Source organism: Adiantum capillus-veneris, chromosome 19 (assembly GCF_014529385.1).
Source record: "Adiantum capillus-veneris isolate H3 chromosome 19, ASM1452938v2, whole genome shotgun sequence".
In the NCBI taxonomy this organism is placed as follows: Eukaryota; Viridiplantae; Streptophyta; class Polypodiopsida; order Polypodiales; family Pteridaceae; genus Adiantum; species Adiantum capillus-veneris.
Genome location: NC_140949.1, coordinates 123878525 through 123902155, shown reverse-complemented (window position 1 = coordinate 123902155; position 23631 = coordinate 123878525). Strand labels below are relative to the sequence as shown.

Below are 23631 nucleotides of genomic sequence, written 5' to 3'. Positions count from 1 at the left end.
GCTTTGACTAATGCATCTATGTTACAATTGCTTAATTTTGACCGACCATTCTTTGTAGTAGTCACTATGGCACATCATATAGTGGAAAGTGTTAGCGTTAAAGGACCATTGTACCCAATCGTGTCCGGTCGCCCACTAACAAAACCATTCATTATTTTGTTTATAATACACTAAGAAAATAAAGAATTTCACACTACATTGTTGCAAAGCTCCATCCCATTCACTGTCTACTCTCTCGTCTCTCTCTCACTCATGGTGCACACATGTGTATTCCTACCTTTAAGTGGTATCAAAGCCAACTGTGGCTCGATCTTGGTAGCATAGTGATGGCGATGCTCTTTGTTGTTGTGGCTTTCTGATGGAGATTTGAAGCTTTATTTTGGATCCAAGAGTCGGGCATCAAGAGCTCAAAAGAGTGTCTTTAGCTGAAGATTGAAGAGCAAGTGTAGAGTGTGAGAAGAGGGATGTGTGTGTAGGCACACATATATGCAACCCATTTTTTATTAAATTTGTATCTCCTTGAAAAAAGAATTTTTGGAGAAACTTCCCACTTTCCCTACTAGTGTTGATGCAGTGTACAACTTTGCAAAAGAAACTTTTTGCAAATCATGCATGGTTTTTTAAATGCTATGCATAGACTGGATGTTTACAGTAAAAAACAACGTCAAATCTTGTTTTTACCAGAGCATTTTTGTTCGAACTCCGTTTTGCACAACCTTGGATTCATTTTTGAGGTTTTGGCACACTCCAAACTCATTTGTGACATCAAATTTATCAAATTTTGATTGTACAAATTTTTTGTAGCACATCTCATATGTTTTGGTCAATATGTATGCCATGTGTGCTGATCTCACAAAGCACATAAATTGCTTAACAAGCTAGAAATTCAGCTCTGCATTCCATTATTGAGAGCCTCTCTTGTGCAATTATGCTACTAGCTTACGTCAAAGTATCACATTATGCACATTTGATAATGATTTATGGTATTCGTGTGTGGTTGAAGTCGGCTCTTTTGCATCCTTGAGGTTCGAGTCATTGTTGTTGATGACTTGGTTTTGATGCAAGTGGATGTTATATTTTCAATAGTTGATGCATCCACATCTTGATGCAATTCATGCATGGAAAATTTCTTTTAGGGTAATGGCCAAGCGGTTGATCAGACAACCACTAGCCCATCTACTAACTCTATTCTTTCTTATCTATAGAATAAGGGGTCATTGAAATACTGCTCACTATTGAACTCCACCCACACACTATGTCTCCTTTGTCTCTTGCTCACTATTGAACTCCACCACACACTATGTCTCCTTACTCTCTACTCCCTACTCCCACACACTCTTCAACTGGTATCAAAGCTAAGGGGAGGGGCGGTTATCATCCCCCTCGCATGCACGAGCTCTTGGAGGAGCTAAGGCTTGCACCTTACAGTAGGAAATCGAAGAGAGCTTGTGAAGACTGTGAACTATACTGTACAATGCACACTAAGTTGGAGAAGGTAAGCTATTGAGCAAAAGACTCAACACAATGTTATGTATTAACTCTTACAAGATAGCATTATAAAATTTAACGCATATCTAGGAGGTAGCGACGAAGAAGAAAGGAAAATTTTTGTTTTCTTGAAGCAACAATGCAAGAAGCAAAGCATAGTGAGCATTAAAATACTTAGCTCAAGGCTTACAATAGCGGTAAAAGTCTTTACACAGTGGCGCTGGAACTAACTGGCATCACAAAATGTTGTTTAACCACAAAGGAATAGAGAGGGTAGCCGCATTTGCAGACTAGCCAGTTAGATAGAGCGATCTAGTTGGATCACACCCAGATTTCAGTACAGTGCTCAGTGGCACAAGCACCTCATGAGTTACTACCAATTCAAGAGCCTAATTAATAGTTGATAATTCTTGTACATAGCCTTCATTTTTGCAAGGTGGACCTCTACTTTCTATGAAAGGTCTAGCTTAAAACATGCCTTTCTTTATGAAGGGCACTTTTAAAAAAATTGCCCTGCCCTTCGAAATACAAATTGCCAAATCTACACTTCATTTTCAAAGCAAATTCAACAAAAAAATATGTATCAAATCACGTAAATAAAAGTGCAACCTTGGAGTTATGGGCAATTTTTTAAAATAACCCTTCATAAGCAAATCCTAAAAAATTTTCCATATCACAAGTGGTCTTGAAGCCACCAAACTAATTGCCACCTTTTTCTCCATAGGGATCAAGGGTGTGCAACATCCAGGGCCGTCTGATGGACAAGGGGAATAATTTAAGAATCTAAGAATTCTTCTTGGCCTAAAAAAAAAACGCCACTCGCGTGGGATAGTAGGGTTTGAACTCACCCACCTTAAACTTGTTGATCCAATGCCTTACCATTAAGCTATTCATCGCGACATAATAGTTGATGCATAAATGAAACATAAAAATCAAATCTCAGATTTTGACGTTTTCGTGGATCACACCCCATGTGTAGCTCACATGGCGATCACATTGTGATTATGACAAAATCACATGATGATCACGTTGCGATCACAAACTGAGCTCATCCTCGATCCGACGACGTGGATGAACATCGCCTGCACCTTTTGACAAGGACCATTGATCCCCACTAAGGAGGAGCGTGTCAATTAGTCGTGAGGGTCTTGAAGGGCTCTGCGACCTTCAAAAATAAACCCAAGATGTACATCAGAGATGTTGATGATGATCCAGTGTTCGGGAATAATTAATTTCATAACCATGCAAAATTCCCTTAGAAATTTTGCATTATAACCATCTCAAGCAGATTTTCTCCTTCTCCCCCTCCCGCCGGTTCGTTTTTCAACCGGCCCAGGCACACTTTTCCCGAACAAATTCAGATCGATCATCGATTGAATTTAGGTGAAAAAGAAGCTAACATACTTCACTGTTGTATGTAGTAGACGAACATGTCTGTGCAAGCGGCATACAGGGCCTTGATGGAGGGAGGGGCTCCGTCAAAAGAGGATGTGATTATGCAGGGCATGTGCAAGGAGTGGATTTGGGAGTTTCTGCTCAAGCACTGTAGCAACAGCTGCCTTCTTCGAGCCCTGGCTGCCGCCTACCCACTCCCGGATAGCAGCATTCACTTGAAACGCCTCTTGCTCCTCAAATCCCTCTCCTTTGATCTCTCTGAGGACAACCTTACTGATCGAACCCTAGAAACCATGTCTGCCCTCTCCTCTCTTTACCGTTCCGAGCACCGCGCCTCTCACTTTCAGGTTCCCGTCACCGACAGCAATGGAAACACTGTCTTGTATCAATTCTCTCTCTGGATGCTCCACCTTGCTGTTCGCGTTGAATGCACTATCCAGTACCTTCGTGCAGAGTCTGATGATTGGCCCAAATTCTATGAATCTCTTGAGAAGTATTGGAGCAATGTCGCCGGGGATACCGAAGAACCTGAGCACAGTGAAGACGCAGATGATGAGGATAGGGATGTTCACAAGCAGTTGAAGGAGGAATTGTGGGCCGTGATGAAGCAGCCTGAGCTCCGCCATAACCTGCTCAAAACTCGTAAACGGGAATTTGTGGTACGAATGATGCAGAGCTTTCTCAATGATGCATGGTTGGATGTGGGACTTGTCTTTTTGGAGGGTGTTGCACAGAATCTCAAGGAGGGTGTCTATGTACCTGATGGGTTTTCGATGGGTGATCTGCTAGGCACAAGAGAAGGGGTACTTGAATCTGAAAAGTTGCCACCAGGTAATGCAATCCACGCCTATCTGTTGACAAGGCAATGATTTGAATAGGTGATTAGATAATCAACCTGCTGGCAAGCTACTTTGGAATGTTTTGCTTTATGTGTGTTTTTTTGGCTTGTTCTCAGTTAGACCCCTTGAGGTGTCCGCAGTTGAAGCCCTAGCCGAAGGATTTCAGAAGGCTAGAGGGTCAGTTGCAGATGGACCAATGGGTGTCTTTGAGCGCAGGAAGGATGCTGATGAAACAGTGAAGCCACAGGAGGAAGCTAATGTTTCTATACTTAACAAGTATGGGAAGTCGAAACTTGTTGATGGGTCAACCTCAAAGGAGTTGGAGAAGGAACCTGATGTGGGAGGTAGGCATCCTGCCAGGAAGCATGCAAGAATCTCCTTGGGCTGCCCAACAGAGAACACAGATGACCACTTAGATATTGTGTTACCAAGGAAGAGGAAGATACCAACATCTCTTCAGAAGAAAAAGACAGAAGTGACATTACCAAGTGTCAGCAGGGATGTCTTGCAGGCAGAAAAGACAGTTCAATCAAGAGTTACAAGAGCTTCCTCTCTTATCAACAAATCACATTTGAGCATGGGAGAGAAGCCAAGAGATGAGGGTGTTCAAGACCTCGAGGAGGAAGAGCAGGAAGGTCTAAGTCCTCCTCCATGGGCAGGTGAGGGTGATGCTTATTACAGTGTATCTAAGCATATTTGCTTGGTCATATATGGGATTTCAATGCAAGCCTGTTTAAGAGAATTGATATCAATGCATATGCACCTTGTGTGACAAAATAGTGCCAGCTCATAGAATAAAGAACCCCTGCAGTGCACAGTTTCTGCATGATTAATGGCTGGATATGTTTTGTGGGTATTACTGTGACGACCTTTATGACGTCTCTTTTTGTATCTGTCAGGGTCCCCATGTCTAAATGAGACCATAACTGCTCGAAAGAGACCCATACTAGCTCCACTCTGTCTTGATACTAACAAGAATGTAACAGTTTGTGGGAATGTGAGCCTCGAAAGTCCAGTTATCTTGAAAGCACAAATAGAGCTCAAGGATGGTCAAGCAAGTTTAAATGCAGTAGTTCAAGATCCTCTTCCTGAAGCCTTAAAAATAGCCGAGGAAGCTGCCAAAATCAGCGGTTTAGTTGAGCAAGCACGTGAACGGACCTTTTCTGGTAATGATGTGAATCAAGGCATGCAACCTTTATCTGAGAATGTCAACATCAACATTGCTCAGGATAGAGGAGTTATGCAAGGACCTCCGGACAGGCGAAGCAAGAAGAGTATCATGGATCGAAATCCCACTGCACACACTGTTGAGGTAATTTTTAACCCTCAGTTTTTCATGAAAATTTGTTTGGCTAATTGTCCTCGCATGCTGTCACAAGCATGTTGAGGGAAAGAGTGAAAGAGAAACTAAAGCAGAAACGGAATGGCACTATTTAACGTTGGGGAAGGTGAGGACGTAAGATTCAGCTCTCTGGGCAGAGCTGCTAGAGCCCCGGTGCCTCCTAGTGGCAGATTAAGGGGAGTGAAGTGACTGTGCCCGGCATATATGCGGCAGTTTTCTCATATTTGGTTATCTGTGCCATGTATAACCAGACCCGTGTTTCTGGAGGTGTTCTGTAGATGTTTGGTTGTCCTAAAGTGTGGATATTTTTTCTCTGATGCCCAGTTTGGAGGGTGCCCACCGTAGGGATTTTTAGGGGGAGACTCCATTATTGCATGTCATGGAGGACAATATGGGGTCAGGCAAGACCCCTGCCCATTTATATATTTGTTTTTTTTTTGGGGGTGGGGGTAGGGGGCAGGTATTGAGGTTTCTAGTCTTGATTGCTATGGTGCCCTTGATTACCATAATGTGGGAGGAGATAGTCCCTATTGTTTTGGACCAAGAGGAGCAGTCGTCCAGCACAATTAGGGGGCTCCATGGGAGCGTGTCAATGCCCAAGTCAGATCCTTTGTCATGTATCCTGTACAATAAATGCAAACAATCCTTGGACCATTTGGTCTACCTAGGAACCGGTAATTCCTAGTTGCTTTCCGGCTGCATGGCCATTTCACTACTATCCTAGATGTTTCACTACTATCCTAGTTACATCCAGTATTTGGATTCTACTAAATTGCTAGTGCACACTGCATGCTTGAATCCCGTCATGTGGGAGGAGGTAGTCCCTATGGTATTGTACCAAGAGGAGCTGTCTTTTTGATCCAATTAGATCTTTTTCACTGAGGCTTTGGTGGGATCAGTAAATTGCAAAGTGAACCAAGAAACTCGTGATAAGAAGCTGAGGGGAAAGCTGTCAGAGAGATTGCAATCATAGCGGTGTGAGCACGAAAAAGAAAGAGGTAAGAGATTCAACACCTTTTAAGGGTCGTCCATGAATCCATCACAAGGTACAATCAATGAGGGTGTCTCTCATCAGAAAGTGCCATTAAAGTTAAGGTATACTACTAACTAAATTCCTAGCTGGAACAGAAATGAAAAGCTTTTGAATGGGAATTGTGGCTTGTGCTGGCAAGTTGTATGAGTTTATGGCATTATGCACAACACAATATTTCTATCAATTGTTGCTTGGCGAGGGAGAGGCCATTGAGTTCCCGCGCATTACTCCTCCGATGGCTGGCAATGATGGCTCAAACTTGTGATGGTGAGGAAGCTGTAAGAGAGGTCCTCGTGGTTATGGATGTCTCCCTCTAGAAATGGCAATGGCCCTATGACCGGATAAGTCTTTGTACGAGGAAACTGTCACAAATTGATAATGTGGCATATGTAACAAACTGCTGACGTGTCAAAGCCTAAAGAATGGAGTCAACTTACAATGTGGCCGAGGGGCCTAAACCCTAATTCTGCCAGAAACCCTAACTGCTGAAACCCTAATTCTGAAAACCCTAACCCTAAAACTTGCAAACCTGCAAACCCTAATTTTGGAAACCCTAACCCTAAAACTGCAAAAACCCTAACCCTAACCCTAACCCTAAGGCCAGTAGATAGATTCCAAAAAATGCGCCGACATGATGACGTGGCAGGCTGTACGGATTTCCGTAAATTGTGTTGGCAGCTTTTTGGCTTTGCTTTTGAACCAGAAGCTTTTTGAGTTTTAAAGGCTTTTTACTGTAACTGCTTTTAAGGCCAAGGGCCTTTAAATATGAGGCTAGGGCTCATTCTCTGGCATGCTTCATGGAGAAGGTGTAGAGTGTGGAGTACCGGCTTGTACTTTGATGATGCAATATAAAGAAATACCGAAAGGGGCGCCAAGGTTTGGGGCCAATACTCTCTGGGGTGGAATTCCGCCACTCCGTGTCGTGTGTCGTCTCTCTTTCAGTTCAGTTGTTATTGAAGTGCTAAAAGTCTGTTCAGTCTGTTCTTTTCTATTGGCACGTGATGCCCGCCTTGTGACAGTGGTATCAGAGCATCAGGCGTGTGCTTTTCTGAAAGCATACCGGTCCTACAAAAGAGCAGACAGAGCTATTGGAATTATTATGTGAGGTATCTTCGGCCTCCAACCCGGGCTAATTAGCCACTCCCACCCATACTTCATCGCGCATGGGCGCGCTCCCGTCTTCACCGCTCATGTCTTACAGAGCATAAGCCAATTAAGATCACTTGCAAGAGAAGGATCCATATTTGTTTCAAGTCACTGTTTTTCTTAGAAGCAGTGCCATGCAGATGTTGATGTCTACAACTACACAAGCAGCATATTCCAAGTACTTGGGAAGCTTTCAAGAAAAAAAATAAATTTGCCCGAAGTTATATGGTTTTTGACATCTTCCTTTGGAGTGCAACTTCTGGAAGTGTGGGGTATCCTGAAATGCTTGCCATGGAAACCCTAGCAGATTATAACTTGAAATTTCTCGACATCTCTCAGTAGATGTCTCTTCACGAGCAAATGACCTTGGAGGTTTAGTGCGATTGCTATCTTGGGACTACCATCGTTGCCAAAGTAACACTGTTCGTCCAAGAGCTGACGGACCATGCTGTGCTCGGCTACGACCTCATGGAAGAAACCTAACTCTAAATTTTGGTGCAGGTTTCAAGATGGAAAGTCAATCGACTTTTCGAGCTCGACTGATGTCGAGATTGCTTTTTAAGTTTGAGTTTTGTTTGATCTTGTTTGGTGATCTTGTTTGGAATTTGTTTGAAATGGATGGTATTTGTTTTGAACCTGTCTTGGTGCCGATTTGAATTGTTTGACTCTGGTTTTAATACTGGTTTCAATGATTGGTGATTTTACTCCCGGGTGGAGTAGTGAGAAATACTGTTTTGGTATTGTTTGAACCTCGGAACGACGCAGGCCGATGCCTGGGGAGCGTTTTGTTGTAAGTTGAAAACCTCCGAACGACACAGGCCGATGCATGGGGAGCGTTTGGTTGTATGCTTGTAAAATAATTGTTGTTTGACTCCCGGCCCAGCCCTGGATGGTTATGCAGGAGGAGTATTAAGAAGTCTGAGCAGTGGTTACTCTCAGCACCTCCAAACGACGCAGGCTGCGGTCTGGGGGACGTTTGGTTGTAAAAGGCCTCTATATCTCCCGGCCCGGACCTTTTTAGGTTATGCAGGAGGAGTGATGAGGGAGTTGTTGAATATCTCCCGGCCCGGACCTTGTTAGGTTATGCGGGAGGAGTGTTCGTCGGCGGCTTTATGTTTCTATGTCTTGTAACATGCATATGTGAGCATTTGTGTTGCATTGTGATGTGCCAACAACTGAATATTCCTAATTGGATGAGATTGCCTGGGTATGTAATTTTAGTGCATCAAGACACCCGTGGAAGATCAGTACGGTCTGGGTTTGATGGCTAATTTTATTATGCCGGAATATCAAGAGTTCCGATCTGGAGAAAGGAGAAGCTAACTCCTTGATCAAAACAGCCGAAAGAAGAAGCTAACTCCTTGATCAAAAGAGCAGAAAGGAGAAGCTAACTCCTTAATAAAAAGAGCAAACTGATTGTCCCTCGGAAATTTTTGAACTAACTTGAGTTGTTTTGTAGATATACTGTAATCGTGGACGATTACTCTCTTTCAAGAAGGGGAGATGTAACAAACTGCTGACGTGTCAAAGCCTAATGAATGGAGTCAACTTACAATGTGGCCGAGGGGCCTAAACCCTAATTTCTACCAGAAACCCTAACTGCTGAAACCCTAATTCTGAAAACCCTAACCCTAAAACCTGCAAACCCTAATTTTGGAAACCCTAACCCTAAAACTTGCAAACCCTAATTTTGGAAACCCTAACCCTAAAATTGCAGAAACCCTAACCCTAACCCTAAAGGCAGTAGATAGATTCCGAAAATTGTGCCGACATGCTGACGTGGCAGGTTGTACGGATTTCTGTAATTTGCGCTGGCAGCTTTTTGGCTTTCCTTTTGAACCAGAAGCTTTTGAGTTTTAAAGGCTTTTTACTGTAACTGCTTTTAAGGCCAAGGGCCTTTAAATATGAGGCTAGGGCTCATTCTCTGGCATGCTTCATGGAGAAGGTGCAGAGTCTGGAGTACCGGCTTGTACTTTGATGATGCAATATACAGAAATACCGAAAGGGGTGCCAAGGTTTGGGGCCAATACTCTCTGGGGTGGAATTCCGCCACTCCGTGTCGCGTGTCGTCTCTCTCTTTCAGTTCAGTTGTTATTGAAGTGCTAAAAGTCTGTTCAGTCTGTCCTTTTCTATTGGCACGTGGTACCCGCCTTGTGACAGCATAACCCGAATTGACGGGAAAAGAGGAGCAAGAGGCCCAATTCACGGTGTGAATTGTGGGTGGATGTATGGTGTGGTCATATACAACCAAACGCTTCCCAGTCTGCAACTTGTGTCGTTTAGCGGTTTCCATCTACAACTTGTCAAAGGTGTAGGGAAAAAGGGTGAATCGGGTGATGAACTTGTCTGCAACCGCGAGCAAACCTCCTCTCCGTATTGGGCAGTCAATAGGGTAGGGGGGCCAGTACTGTCACACCAAACTTCAAGGCATTGAAGACTCATGCATAAATTTTTTCATGTTAGGTGTGGCATGGCATAGTTTGCGCGTACAGATGCCATACAAAAAATTGGGGATCCATAAAGCAACATTTGGGAGCATTTTTAAAGGCCAACTCCAGCTTCCCTGTTAAAAAAAGTCCCGTTAAAGGGATGCACTGTCGCCCCCATTGCTGCCACGTTGACCCCCAATCCCAGAACACACGCTATCGAGTATAGGCACATCGAGTAGCTGGTTGGCGCAGGAGGCTGTCCAAAGAAAGCGAGGAGAAGAAAGAAGAGCACCGCAACCAGGTTCGTCAACCAGCAGGGAGGCTCTTCGTCCACGATTTCCAAGTGAGTTACCAAACTCACTCAGAACAGTTTGCGTTTTGCTCTTTTTGTGTGTTGGAATACAATTTCTTGACTTCTGCTAGCTTGATTGAGCTAATTCCTCGCGCGCGCGCACACACACTCACACACACACACACACACACAAAAATATTAAAATTGACATTTAATAGTGCTTGTCTGTGTTTAAGATTGAGCTTGAGACAATATCCGAGATACAAATTGAGCGACGATTTTGAGATTCTTGAGAAAATTGCATTCGGGGTTGAGCTTGAGCTTGTTCTTGACAAAACCTGAAATTTAAATTGAGTTGAGATTTAAATTGGGTTGAAAATCTGAGATTCAAATTGAGTTTTCAAGGTTGTTCTTGACAAAATCTGAAATTCAAACTTAGTTGAAAATCTGAATTCAAGGTTAATCTTGTGAGCATGTGTCTTTCCTCGATGCTTTTTTCAAGTGAAGTGCTTGTAAGCGTGCTGCCCTTCGAGCTTTTTGCCAAATGTTTGGCACATGTAGAGGATGTAGCGGTGCATGGGGAGTCTCTCCTTCCCATAAGATAGCTCGCATCTGGTGTTCAAATTGGATTTGTTGAGCATCCCACTGTCTTTTTGCTGCCCTTTTCAGCTTCTCTTCTTCCTTTTGTTGCTTTCGATGAAGACTTAACTCCATAGTCTCCTTGCGCTTTTGCTCCTTTTGCTTTCGACGTTCCTCTTTAAGCTGGTCTAGTTACTCTCTCTTGGCTTGCTTTGCCTTCATGCTTTCAATGTATTGAGATGATGTAAGGATAAGAGAATTGGTGTAGTCCACGAAGGCCTCTCCTTGCACTTGTCCTATTGTGACATTCTCATGTGGCACTTTGAGGATTTCAATCACACTAGGGTTTGTCGGAGGAGGTGGTAGGTCAGCCCCTAAAGTAGTCAAGACACTTGCCACATCACATGCTACATCATCCATTGGAGTGCATGGCACTTGACTACAATCTGGCTCTTCTTCCGAGCATGGCACCTGACTACAATCTGGCTCTTCTTCTGTTGTGCTGCTTGAAATGTGTACATCCATGTACTCACACGGCATGCATGAAAGGTCTATTACTTGATGGTTGAAAGGCCATATATGTGTGGCTCTAAAGCCTGCCATTATGTTACTTTCTGTGCAAGCAATCCTCAAAGCACGAGAGGCTACTCCTGTTAGCTCACTTTTTGTGGCTTGAGTGGAAAAGGTTCTTAGCTGCCAGAGATTTCTTTCTTTTTGAAAGTTGCTTTTGAAGGGCTTGAAAACAGCTACGTCAAGAGGTTGTAGCTTATGAGAGGTGTGGGCTGGAAGGGTGACTATGTCTAGTCCCCATTGAGATGCTTTCTCAACCACCTCCAACCGGGTGTGGCTGCCATGGCCATCTACTATAAGTAGGTGACGTTGTGTTGGTGTAAGGGGAGATGGCAACATAGCTTTGAAGTGATCAAGCCAAGCTTCAAACAATTGACCAGTCATCCATGCTTTGCCTTGCATTGACATCACAGCTCCATCCTCGCATTCCATCAGGTAGTTTTGCATTGCCTTCTTTCCCTTGAAGATGTAGTATCCGGGTAATGCACTCCCTGCTGCATTTACACAACACAAGATGGTCAACCATTCCCTAGAGTCGGGGGTGATTCCATACACTACCTTAGAGCCCTGCTTAGCCAACACCCTCATGCCCTTGTCTCTGCCTGCTTGCACTCCTGTCTCGTCTGCATTCCAAATGTTTTTTGGTGGGTAGTCATGCTCTCGATACATGATGCGAAGGTTGTTGTAGAAGCTTTGAAGCACCTCTGGACGTAATGCAATAGCTCTTGATTTATCAAGTGCCTGTGATGTACGGAATGTTATCTCGGGATGGCGGCGCCTAAATGAATCCCACCAGCTTTTGCTTGGTACTCCATTTGTAAAAGGTGTTGCCCGCATTTGGCAAAGCTCAACCACTTTAAGCTTTAAGCTACCAAGTGTCACCCCATGAGCGGCATCTTGCATTTGGAATGCCCAATTGACCAATGCTTTCTCTTCAAGAGGCGGAATAATTGTTGTTGGGCCTTTGCGCTTTGTCTTGGTCCTTCCCTCCATCCATGCCTTGATTGCATTGACACTCATGCCAAATTGACGACTGCATTCCCGTAATGACATACCCCCATCATGTGCTTCAAGAGCTGCCATGTCCTCCTCGGACCATTTTAAGCGGCGTCGTTTTGGTGGTGAGTCTGCTCTCACTTTTGCATGGGCAACATCTTTGGCAGGTGGATTTGTTGTTGGTTTCTCTCTTTGGTGCGAGAGATGAAGAGGAATTATGTATCAAAGTAGGACTAGGTACATTGCAACGCTTGTTGGAGACAAAACCAGGCTGTCTTCCTCTCTTCTTTTTGAACGAAGAGCGTGTGAGCGGCATAGCTGAGAGAATGGGGCGAGAAAAGGCAAGAAAGAGATGGGGCTTTGTGTTGAAAAACACAAGGAAAGAGTGCTGAGAAATATGGAGATAACACACTTTTAGAGAAACTTGATGGTTGTCTAAACCCTAAACATTCCAACAAAATAACCATGTCATGTTATTATTCAAGGTTTTTTTGATCCATGCAAAGAAGGTGAAATTATTTATTACCTCATATCAGCAAATAAGCGTAGTCCACGCAACGAAAGCGTTTTTTCGGATGCATCTCCATGTCATTGTTTTCAGCTCTTCGTACATTCTTTTCGAGTGAACAACTTGGGTTTGCGTTGTTGAACAAATCGTCCAAAGCGTCCTCTTCCTCTATGATTCCAAGAGAAGGTGCTTTTCTTTGTGACTCGTCGTTTCTCTCTATGGGCTTTGAAGGGGTTTTTGTGATGATATTTGACACTTTTGATTGGGCAACACTACGAGTGCAAAGGGCTGATGGTCTAACGTGCACTTGACCACATCTACATACTCTATTTCCTTTCCTATCAACTAATATTTGAGTGCATAAGAAGGGTGAAAGTGTTGGGTGCCTATACAAGAGGCATGACAAACATTCACATAAGGGTGGAGAAATAGGCATGGCAAGTCACGAAAGCAGCAATTCAAGATGGGTTGTGCCTTGTGTATGGGATTTCAGTTTACTATTTAAAGGGTTGAAGCTTGGTTTTGATTGGTCCAGCGTAAAAAGCATGGATTGAGGCAAGACTCAAAGGAATAGAGCATGATTGGTCATATTTTGAATTCTTGGATTAGGGTAGTTAATGTGTGAGACATGCTCTTGTAGATTAGAGGAGGGAATCTGTATTTTGAAAGTGGCTTCCTTGATGGAGGGAACTAGGTTTTGGAGGGAGGCTCTGAGGAAATTGTTTCTGATCGATTGGGTTCTTTTTTTAAATTAGTTTCTGAGCTTTGCAATGTTCTAAAAATCATTATATGAGCTGCAAACCTTTTCTATTTAATCGTTTTCTTAAATCTGGAATGAAAACGGAACATAAATTTGCTCTTTATAAATCTAGAGTTTGTTGTACGCTTCAGAATATTACTCCTGCTGTTAGCCAATTCTGATGAATGCTCCTGTTGTGTGTGCACAGGTCCATTAATGCGGCATGAAGAGACCGAAAGCAGTTGTGGTGCGTGCCAAACAGTGCACACTCTTCCCTCAATAGCGACGGCGAAGCTTTTTTCGTGCAGAGCGTTTTCTTTCAAATTTCTATGCGCCTTAATTGGCCTTGAGATGCGCTTTAAAAATGTGCCTTTATTGGGCCCCGTAACCTTACTAGCCCCTTACCCTAGATCTCGAATCTGTTCTGATGGATCTTGTCACGTGACACCTCCCAACCCTATGTGTCCGTGGACAAGCTACACCACAGCAGGGTTCAGTCAAGTCAAGTCAAGTTTAGATTAGCAATGATCTGGCACTTTTGTGAGTCTATTCATAGACCGTGCATGCCCAGTCACTTAGCATAAATGCATATCCTCCGGTTGCACACAGCATGATCATCGGAATTCTTATCAGAATCCATTAGCATCAGTTAGGGGAATTTTTTAGTGCATTTAGCCTATTTTCCTATTTATTGGGATTTTCACTTATTATTTTTAAGTGACTTTCCAACAAAAGTAGGTAGGGCAAGGTACTAATCCTTAATCAAGTACTTAAACCCATGATTAAGACTTAAGAAACTTAACTTGACTCAGAAATAAGACTTAGAAGACTCTATGTTTGATTGATTGAACGATTGCCTGAAAGTACAATAGGATCCTTATATAGGAGACGAAGAGACACAAATGAAAACACACGTCTTCTGGTGAAGAGACACGACTTTAACGTAAAGACACATCTTTTCGGCGAAGAGTTGCAACCATTGGGCGAAGAGCGAAGGGGTGTGACCAGTCGTTGAAGGAGTGTGGCTTTTGGTGAAGAGACATGTCTTTTGTGCGAAGGGGTGTGACTATCCAAGTGTAGGGGTCCTCCTTGGCATGGCACTTCGCGTATCTGTAACTAGGAGTAGATGTAACATAGTCACAATCGTGACAAAAAGACTTAAATGTAGGGCATGGCTTGCGAGGGGGAACTTGTCCAGCGTCGCGACGTTCATGACCGAGTACTCGAGTAGGGTCGGATATATGTGCTACTAAGTAAGCCCATCTTGATATGCCTGATTGCTTCTTAAGATGAGATCCTTTGGAAGCTTCATGTTGCTGCTTTTGTTGCCGATGATTCCGATAAGAAGTATCACGTGCACATCTAACCCTATGTGCATGTGGACAAGCTACTTCATGTCTAGGGTTCAGGTCAGCTTAGGAAGTGTTTTGGCACCTTTGTGAGTCTGTTCTCAGGCCGTGCATGTCCAGACACTTAGAGTAGATGCATATCCTCTAGTTGCACACAGCATGATCATCAGCATTACCATCAGAATTCACCAGGAGCATTTTACAGTGCACAGAACCTATTTTCCCAAAATTTTCACTCTTTTAACTTATAATTAATAAGTGACTTTGTTGGGAAACTGGGTAGGCAAATTTGCCAAGTTAATATAAAAGAAACATGGCAGTTACTCAGTAGAGCAGAAGAAGCAAAGAGAGCACAGGCAACCTCTTGCAGCAGGCCCTCTAGCACTGCTTCTCAAGCAAACCCTCACAAGATTTAGTGTTTTCTGCAAGCTTCCTCAGCCTAGCGCTGGGGTTCCCTACAGCCATCGTTTTTCAGCAGCAAGATCAGCGTTTCTATATCAGCAGATCAGCGTTTTCTACTTCAGCAGATCAACATTTTTCAGTAGCAAGATCAGCGTTTTTCAGCCTGCTGTCCAGTGCTTTCAGCCCTACTACAACAGCGTTTGCAGCCCAGAAGGAGCAGCGATTTTCAGCCCTGAAGTTAGCGTTTACAGCCAGCGTTTTTCAGCAGCTTCAGCAGATCAACATTTTTCAGCAGCAAGATCAACATTTTTCAGCCTGCTGTCCAGTGCTTTCAGCCCTGCTACAACAGCGTTTGCAGCCCAGAAGGAGCAGCGATTTTCAGCCCTGAAGTTAGCGTTTTCAGCCAGCCGTCGTCCTCGTCGTCTCCGATCTAGATCCTCATTGCATCATGAACTTGCATCAACATAATCAATAGCATAGACTTCTCTCGCCATCGAGAGAGGGGCCCTTGGAGGAGGGTTTTACAACTTTTCTGGTGTCGTATTCTTCTCTCTGTATCTCTCAGTCTCAATACCTTCATGCACAGTGTTTACCCACTTTATTTGTGATCATTTGCACTGTCTCACTAAAGGAACGGAAGGCTCTCCCTTCTGTAAGTAAAAGGAACCTGAGCGCAGTTCAGAGCACTCATCTTGAGCAAAGTTCAAAATTCACTTTCGCTGCACCTTACATTGGTATCAGAGCTTTTGCAGTGTTCTGTATCACTCAAGGAAAGAACCACAAGAATTTTTTTGCTTGTTGCGGTTGCACGTAACCCAAGTCCACTTGGGCGTGTCGATTCCTAATCGTGTTTTTGAAGAGTGACAGGTAACCCAAGAAAGAAGGGCTTGTCCAGCCTCCCCTTGTGTCTCTTTTCACTCATTGAGAGCGGATCGTGCACTTAGCGGTCGGCAATCGACGTGAGGTGGGAAAAAGCAACCTTGGTGTGGGTGCAAGCCAAGGGGTGCGTCCGCAGGAAAGAGTAGAGCTCGGGTAAGAGAAAAGCCTTCTCTAACACGGATTGCAAGCTAAAGAAGAACCTCAAGAACTCAAGAACTGAAGGACTCAAGACCCTCAAGAACCAAAGTTCCTCGTGAACTTAAGAACCTCAACATCTCAGTGTATGGTTGTAAGGTCAGCGGAAGTGAATGTTGAGCTTTGCTCAAGATGAGTGCTCCGAATTGTGCTCAAGGTTCCGTTTACTTACGGAAGGGAGAGCCTTCTGTTCCTTTAGTGAGAGAGTACAAATGATCACAAACAAAGTGGTAAACATTGTGAATGAAGGTGTTGAGACTGAGATAGAGAGAGAATGTTGTCAAACCCTCCTTCGAAGGCCCCATTCTCTATGGCGAGAGCGGTCTAATATTGATTGCACAAATCCCTACAATGCTTGGACTTGTCGAAGACGAGACGTGCTGAAATTTGAAAACGCTAATGGCTGAAATCTGCAAATCTTGTATCTGCTGAATTCTCACTCTACGTCGACGACGACGGCGATGACGATGATGCAACTACGATGCGTTAAAAACGCAGATGCTGAAATCTGCGTTTTCCGAGCTGAATCTGCAAACGCTTGCTGATCTGACCGTGCAGCGGGGATCTGCTGTGGGAAGGTGAGATCTGCGAGGTTCGGGACTTCTACTACGGTGTCTTGATGCTGAAAACTGAAAACGCTGATGCTACTTGTGGTTCTGTCGCGGAGGATCTGCAAAACGCTGGGTATCTGCTGATCCAAAAACGCTAGGGTTGAATGCTGTGCTGATGCAAAAACGCTATGGATCTGCTGTGTCTTGCTGTCGCCGGGGCTGATTTGCAAGGCAAAAACGCCAGGGACTGGATTGATGCGAAAGCGCTAGGCTGTCTGTAGGCTGAAAACGCTAGGCTTACCGCCGTGGAAGGTCTTGCTGAGAAGGTGCCTTTTGGATGTTTGGTCCCTGCTGCCTCTTCTGCCCAAAAGTGCTAGCGCTAGGTTTCCTTATTTATTGGGTTAGTCAAATTGCCCTACCCAGTTTCCCAACAAAAAGTCACTTAATAATATTAAGTGAAAAATGGCTAAAATAGGGAAAATAGGTTTTCTGCACTGTAAAATGCTCTTGATGGAATCTGATGGTAATTCAGATGATCATGCTATGTGCAACCAGAGGATATGCATCTACTCTAAGTGTCTGGACATGCACGGTCTGCGAACAGACTCACAAAAGTGCCAAAACACTTCGAAAGCTAGACTGACTGAACTGAATTGAACCCTAGTCATGAAGTAGCTTGTCCACGTATACATAGGGCTAGATGTGCACGTGACAATGTCATCACCTGAAGTGGAATGGATACTTTGCATGGAGGTGATGATCATGAAAGTGGCGAAGAAGAATTTTCTCCACCAGGAGGTTTTTCCGACCCTCCCCCTTCGCCATCTACGCCAAGGATTGCACCAAATCCTATGGAGGCTTTGGTCAAGACGATGATGGACACGATGTTACAATAGGAAGCGCAATGCGCCACCTTGGAGCGCGAGCGCAAAGAAAGAAAGGCAGAATTAGATCGCGAGCGCAAAGAAAGAAAGGCAGAATTGGAACGCGAGCGCGAAGAAAGACGGTTAGCCTTAGAGCGTGAGCGTGAGCAAGCGTGCTTGGCAGCCGAAGACAGAAGGGTAGCCTTGGAGAGTGAGCGTGAGCAAGCGCGCTTGGCGGCCGAAGATAGACGAGCGGCCTTCGAGTTAGAGCGTGAGGCGCAGAGAGACTAATGCATGCAAGAGTTGGTCCTCCAAATACTCATCTCGAAACCGGAGTGGGTCAAAGATGTTGGTGGTTCGTAAAGTGGCGTAAGCCGAGATTTGGTGTTAGGTGTAGGGGAATGAATGTTGAACTTTGCTCAAGATGAGTGCTCCGAACTGTGCTCAAGGTTCCTTTTTTCTTAGGGAAGGGAGAGCTTTCCGTGCTTTAATGAGAGAGTGCAAGTGATCATAAACAAAGTGAATAGACACTGTGCGTGAGGGTGTTGAGATTGAGAGATAGAGAGAGAAGAATATGACACTAGAATGTTGTCAAACCCTCCTCCGAAGGCCCCACTCTTTATGGCGAGAGTGGTCTACTATTGATTGCACAAATCTCTACAATGCTTGGACTTGCCGACGTTGTTGACGACGATGAGGATGACGACGAGACGGGCTGAAATCTGCAAATCTTTATCTGCTGAATTCTGACTCTATGTCGGTGACGATGTCGATGGCGACGATGCGACGGCGACGTGCTGAAAATGCAGGTGCTGAAATCTGCGTTTTCCGGGCTGAATCTGCAAACTTCGCGGGATCTGACCGTGCGGCGAGGATCTGCTGCGGAAAGGTGAGATCTGCGAGGTTCGGGACTTCTTCTGCGGGTACTGACTGCTGAAAACTGAAAACGCTGGTCTATGGGCTGGTTCTGTCGCGATGGAACTGCAAAATGCCGGTTGTCATGCTGCTCCAAAAACGCTAGGGCTGAATGCTGCTGTTGGAGGAAATCTACTAACGCTAGGGCTGATCTGCTGTTGTGAAGTGGTTTTGCTGTGTCTGCTAATGCCGAAGCTGCTTTGCAATGCAAAAATGCCAAGGCTGATCTGTCTTGCAAAAAACGCTAGCTTGATGCTGTTGCAAAAACTCTAGTCCATGCTGTTCTGGTCCTGCTAAGAAGTTGCCTGTTGAGCAAGGTGCTCCTGCTGCCTCTTTTGCCAAAAAGTGCTAGCGCTAGTTTTCTATACATACAAACTTAGCAAAATTGCCCTACCTAGTTTAAAGTCACTTGAAAATAATAAGTGAAAAATGTCAAAAATAGGGAGAATAGGTTCTGTGCATTGGAAAATGCTCCTGATGGATTTGATGGATTCTGATGGTAATGCTGCTGTGTGCAACCAGAGGATATGCATCTAATCTAAGTGTTTCGACATGCACGGTCTGCGAACAGACCCACAAAAGTGCCAGATCACTTCCTATTCTAGGCTGACTTGACTGAACTGAACCGTGGTCATGCTGTAGCTTGTCCACGGACACATAGGGTTGGATGTGTCACGTGACATCCCCTCCTTTTCAAAGTGAGGTACTGGTATCGAACTGTATGGCGTCGAGGGAGATCGCCAAAAGGGTCTGGAATCCTCAGAAAGACTCTTCGCCGGCCCACTTTGATGCGTGGGTTGTGCGATACTTGAACTTCATAAAGGTATGCAATGCCTTCTTCTTTGGGCCGCTCCGAAAGCGACACAAAGTCATATGAGTCTCCTTCAATGCTTCAACTTCGTCTATGGACGTAGGTCCATCTTCTTCAAGAATCTCCAAGGTTGAAAATTCCTGAAACCACTTCCAACACTAAAACATGAACATACCCATTCCATGTAAAGTGACTGGAAAAAATCTTGTCGTCTTCAAAAACTGTACATGCAATGTAGATGAACAAAGAGACGGAGTGCGAAACCGTTTATCAAACACACGTAAACAATGGGGTCGAATCGTGACTTTCTGATCTAAATCAATCAACTGTGGCAAATCACAATGGAAATGCCTATGCTTGATGCTCAATCTTTCTTGTACTCTTTCTACGACTGTGCGTGCCAAGGAAGAGACATGGAACGTGACTTCCATGAATGCATACTTTTCAGCTTTCATGAACAATCCGCATACATCCGTGCTCATTCATGAGTGAAATGTGCTCAACGTACAATATGTCATGCCTAGGAAAAGGGATCACATAAAGACGCTGACTAAAATACAGGAAACTATCACGAATGCAGCACTCGAACAATGCGTGCTGACTAATCACTCGAACACATAATACTTTCTGAGAGGGTTCTTTGGACCTAGGCTCGAGAGCCAAGACCGGTTCTTCGTGTTTGATCAATTCTTCCTGTGGGGTTCTGTGGACCTCGACTCGAGAGCCAAGATCGGTTCTTTGTGATTGATCGAATCTGCAATGAGGTTAGTTTCACTAGAGAAAGTATCAACTAACACATCATCCTTGTGAACAATCACATCATCTTCATGCAAATCATCATGCTTGTCATTATCATCCAAATCATCATGCTCATCATTATCATGCAATTCATCATGCAAATCCTGTGTTGCATGCTTGGAGAAGAGACAAAGAGAGTCTCTTTTTCCCGAATCTCTTGCATTTGTGCCTGCACTTGAGAAAAGAGTCGCAACATCTCTTGCATCTGTTGGGCTCTTTGTTCGGCCGCCAAGCGCGCTTACTCACGCTCACGCTCAAAGTCGGCCTTTCTTTTTACTTGTCTTGCTTCACGTTCTAACTTCATGTCCATCATCATCATGTTGAAAGCCTCCATAGGAGTTAGTGCAATCAAAGGGAGAGGGTCAGAAAAACCTCCTGGTGGGGAAAATTCTTCTTCGCCACTTTCATGCTCATCACTTTATGTGAATTATCCATTCCGCTTCGGGTGATGACCATACTCTGAGATCTTGGGTTCTTAAGTTCACGAGGAACTTGGGTTCTTGTGGGTGTTGGCCCCTCTTGGGTTCTCGAGGGTCTTGAGGTTCTTGGGTACTTGAGGTTCTTCTTTCGCTTGCAATCTGTGTTAGAGAAGGATCTTCTCTTCAACCGAGTTCTTCTCTTTTCCGCGGGCGCACCCCTTGGTGGCCTTGCGCTCACACCAAGGTTGCTTTTTCCCATCTCATGTCGATTGGCCGGCCGCTAAGTGCACGGTCCGCTCTCAATGAGTGAAAAGAGAAACAAGGGGAGGCTGGACAAGCCCTTCTTTCTTGGGTTTTCTGTAACTCTTCAAAAACATGATTAGGAATCGACACGCCTAAGTGGACTTGGGTTACGTGCGACCGCAACAAGGAAAAAAAATAAAATTCTATGGTTCTTGTGGTTCTTTCCTTGAGTGATACAGAACACTGCCAAAGCTCTGATACCATTGTTAGGTGCAGCGGAATGAATCTTGAACTTTGCTCAAGATGAGTGCTGCGAATTGTGCTCAAGGTTCCTTTTTCTTAGGGAAGGGAGAGCCTTTCGTGCTTTAATGAGAGAGTGCAAGTGATTACAAACAAAGTGAATAGACACTGTGCGTGAAGGTGCTGAGACTGAGAGACCACGTACACATAGGGTTAGATGTGCACGTGACATCCCCTCCTTTTCAAAGGGAGGTACTGGTACGGAGCTGTATGGCGTCGAGGGAGATCGCCAACACGTTTGGAATCTGGAAAGGACTCTTTGTCGGCCCACTCTGATGCGTGGGTCGTGTGATACTTGAACTTCATAAAGGTCTACAACGCTGGCTTCTTTCGGGCCGCGCCGAAAGCGACACAAAGTCATCTGTGGCTCCTTCAATGCTTCAACTGTATCTATAGTCATGCGTCTACCTTCTTCAAGAATCTCCGAGGTTGAAAATTCCTGAAACCACTTCCAACACAAACATGAACATACCCATTCCATGTAAAGTGACTGGAAAAATACTATTCCTTCGAAAAAACTGTGCATTCAATCTAGATGAACAAAGTGACGGAGTGCCAAACCGTTCATTAAACACACGCAAACAGTGGGGTCGTATCTTGACTTCTTGATCTAAATCAATCAACTGTGGTAAATCACAATGGAAATGCCCATGCTTGATGCTCAATCCTTCTTGTGCTCTTTCGGATACTGTGTCATGCCAAGGAAGAGGCATGGAATGTGAATTCCTTGGGTGTAAACATTTCATCTTTTCATGAATCGTTGGCATACATCCGTGCTCATTCATGAGTGAATCGCGTTCATCGTACAATATGCCATGCCTGTGAAAAGGGATCACATAAGGACGATGACTAAAATACAGGAAAGCATCACGAATGAAACACTCGAACAATGCGTGCTGACTAATCATTCGTACACATAGTACTTCGTGTGGGGGTTCTTTGGACCTCGACTCCAGTGCCAAGGTCGATTCTTCGTGAGTGATCGAATCGTCCTGTGGGGGTTCTGTAGACCTCGACTCGGGAGCCAAGATCGGTTCTTTGTGATTGATCGAATCTGCAATGAGGTTAGCTTCACTAGACAAAGTATCAACTAAACCATCATCCTTGTGAACAATCACATCTTTATTATGCAAATCATCATGCTTTTCTTTATTATCATTCAAATCATTATCATGCAAATCATCATGCTTATTATAATCATGGAAATCATCTGTGTCATGCTTTGGAGAAGAAGAGACTGAGAGGGTCTCTTTCTCATGATTCTCTTGCATCTGTGCCTGCACATGAGAAAAGAGTCGCAACAACTCTTGCATGTGTCGGTCGCTCTTCTCTTTTCTTGCTTTGTTCTCACGATCGAATTCTGCTTCTCTTTCTTTGCGCTCACGATCAATTCGGCTTGTCGTACTTTGGCTTCCAAGTGTGCTTGCTTGCGCTTACGCGCTATGGCTGCCATCTTTCTTCGTATTTACACACTATGGTGGCCATTCTTTCGTCGCTTTCTAGCTTCCTGTCCATCATCATCTTGTCGAAAGCCTCCATAGGAGTTAGTGCAATCCTTTGCGTAGATGGGGAAGGGGGAGGGTCGGAAAAACCTCCTAGTGGGGAAAACTCTTCATCGCCACTCCCATGCTCACCACCTCCATGCGAAGTACCCATTCCGCTTTGGGTGATGACCATCCACTGAAGTCTTGGGTTCTCAAGTTCAGTAGGAACTTGCGTTCTTTGTGGGTCTTGGTTCTTGGGGGTCTTGAGGTTCTTCTTTCGCTTGCAATCTGTGTTAGAGAAGCATCTTCTCTTCACCTGAGCTCTACTCCTTTCCACGGGTGCACCCCTTGGTGGCCTTGCGCTCACACCAAGGTTGCTTTTTCCCACCTCACGTCAATTGGCCGGCGGCTAAGTGCACGGTCCGCTCTCAATGAGTGAAAAGAGAAACAAGGGGAGGCTGGACAAGGCCTTCTTTCTTGGGTTTCCTGTCACTCTTCAAAAACATGATTAGGAATCGACACGCCCAAGAGGACTTGGGTTACGTGCGACCGTATCAAGCAGAAAAAATTCTGTGGTTTTTTCCTTGAGTGATTGGAACACTGCAAAGCTCTGATACCAATGTAAGGTGCACCGGAAGGGAATGTGGAACTTCGCTCAAGATGAGTGCTCCGAACTGTACTCAAGGTTCCTTTTACTTACGGAAGGGAGAGCCTTCCATTCCTTTAGTGAGAGAGTGCAATGGACACAAACAAAGTGGTGAACACTGTGAATGAAGGTGCATGAGACTGAGAGATAGAGAGAGAAGAATACAAGACAAGAATGTTGTCAAACCCTCCTCCAAAGGCCCCACTCTCTATGGCGAGAGCGGTCTACTATTGATTGCACAAATCTCTATAATGCTTTGGACTTGCCGACGATGTCGACGGCTATGAGGACAACGATGAGACAGGCTGAAATCTGAAAATGCTAACAGCTGAAATATGCAAATTTTCTATCTGCTGAATTCTGACTCTATGTTGGTGACGATGTCAATGGCGACGATGCGACGGCGACGTGCTGAAAATG

General features: G+C 44.5%; 1 protein-coding gene across 5 annotated transcripts in view; it reads left to right on the top strand.

Annotated features, from left to right (window-relative positions):
- The first annotated feature begins 2782 nt into the window (after nucleotides 1–2782).
- The window catches only part of LOC147434792 (uncharacterized), a 29286-nt gene continuing 8437 nt past the window's right edge, over nucleotides 2783–23631 (top strand). For all 5 annotated transcript variants that reach the window (XM_086491209.1, XM_086491208.1, XM_086491207.1 and 2 more), the window contains exons 1-3: nucleotides 2783–3714; nucleotides 3839–4381; nucleotides 4622–5034. In XM_086491209.1, the coding sequence (XP_086347335.1) occupies nucleotides 2919–3714; nucleotides 3839–4381; nucleotides 4622–5034 (1752 nt within the window). In that variant the 5' untranslated portion in view covers nucleotides 2783–2918. The remainder of the gene's footprint in view (nucleotides 3715–3838; nucleotides 4382–4621; nucleotides 5035–23631) is intronic.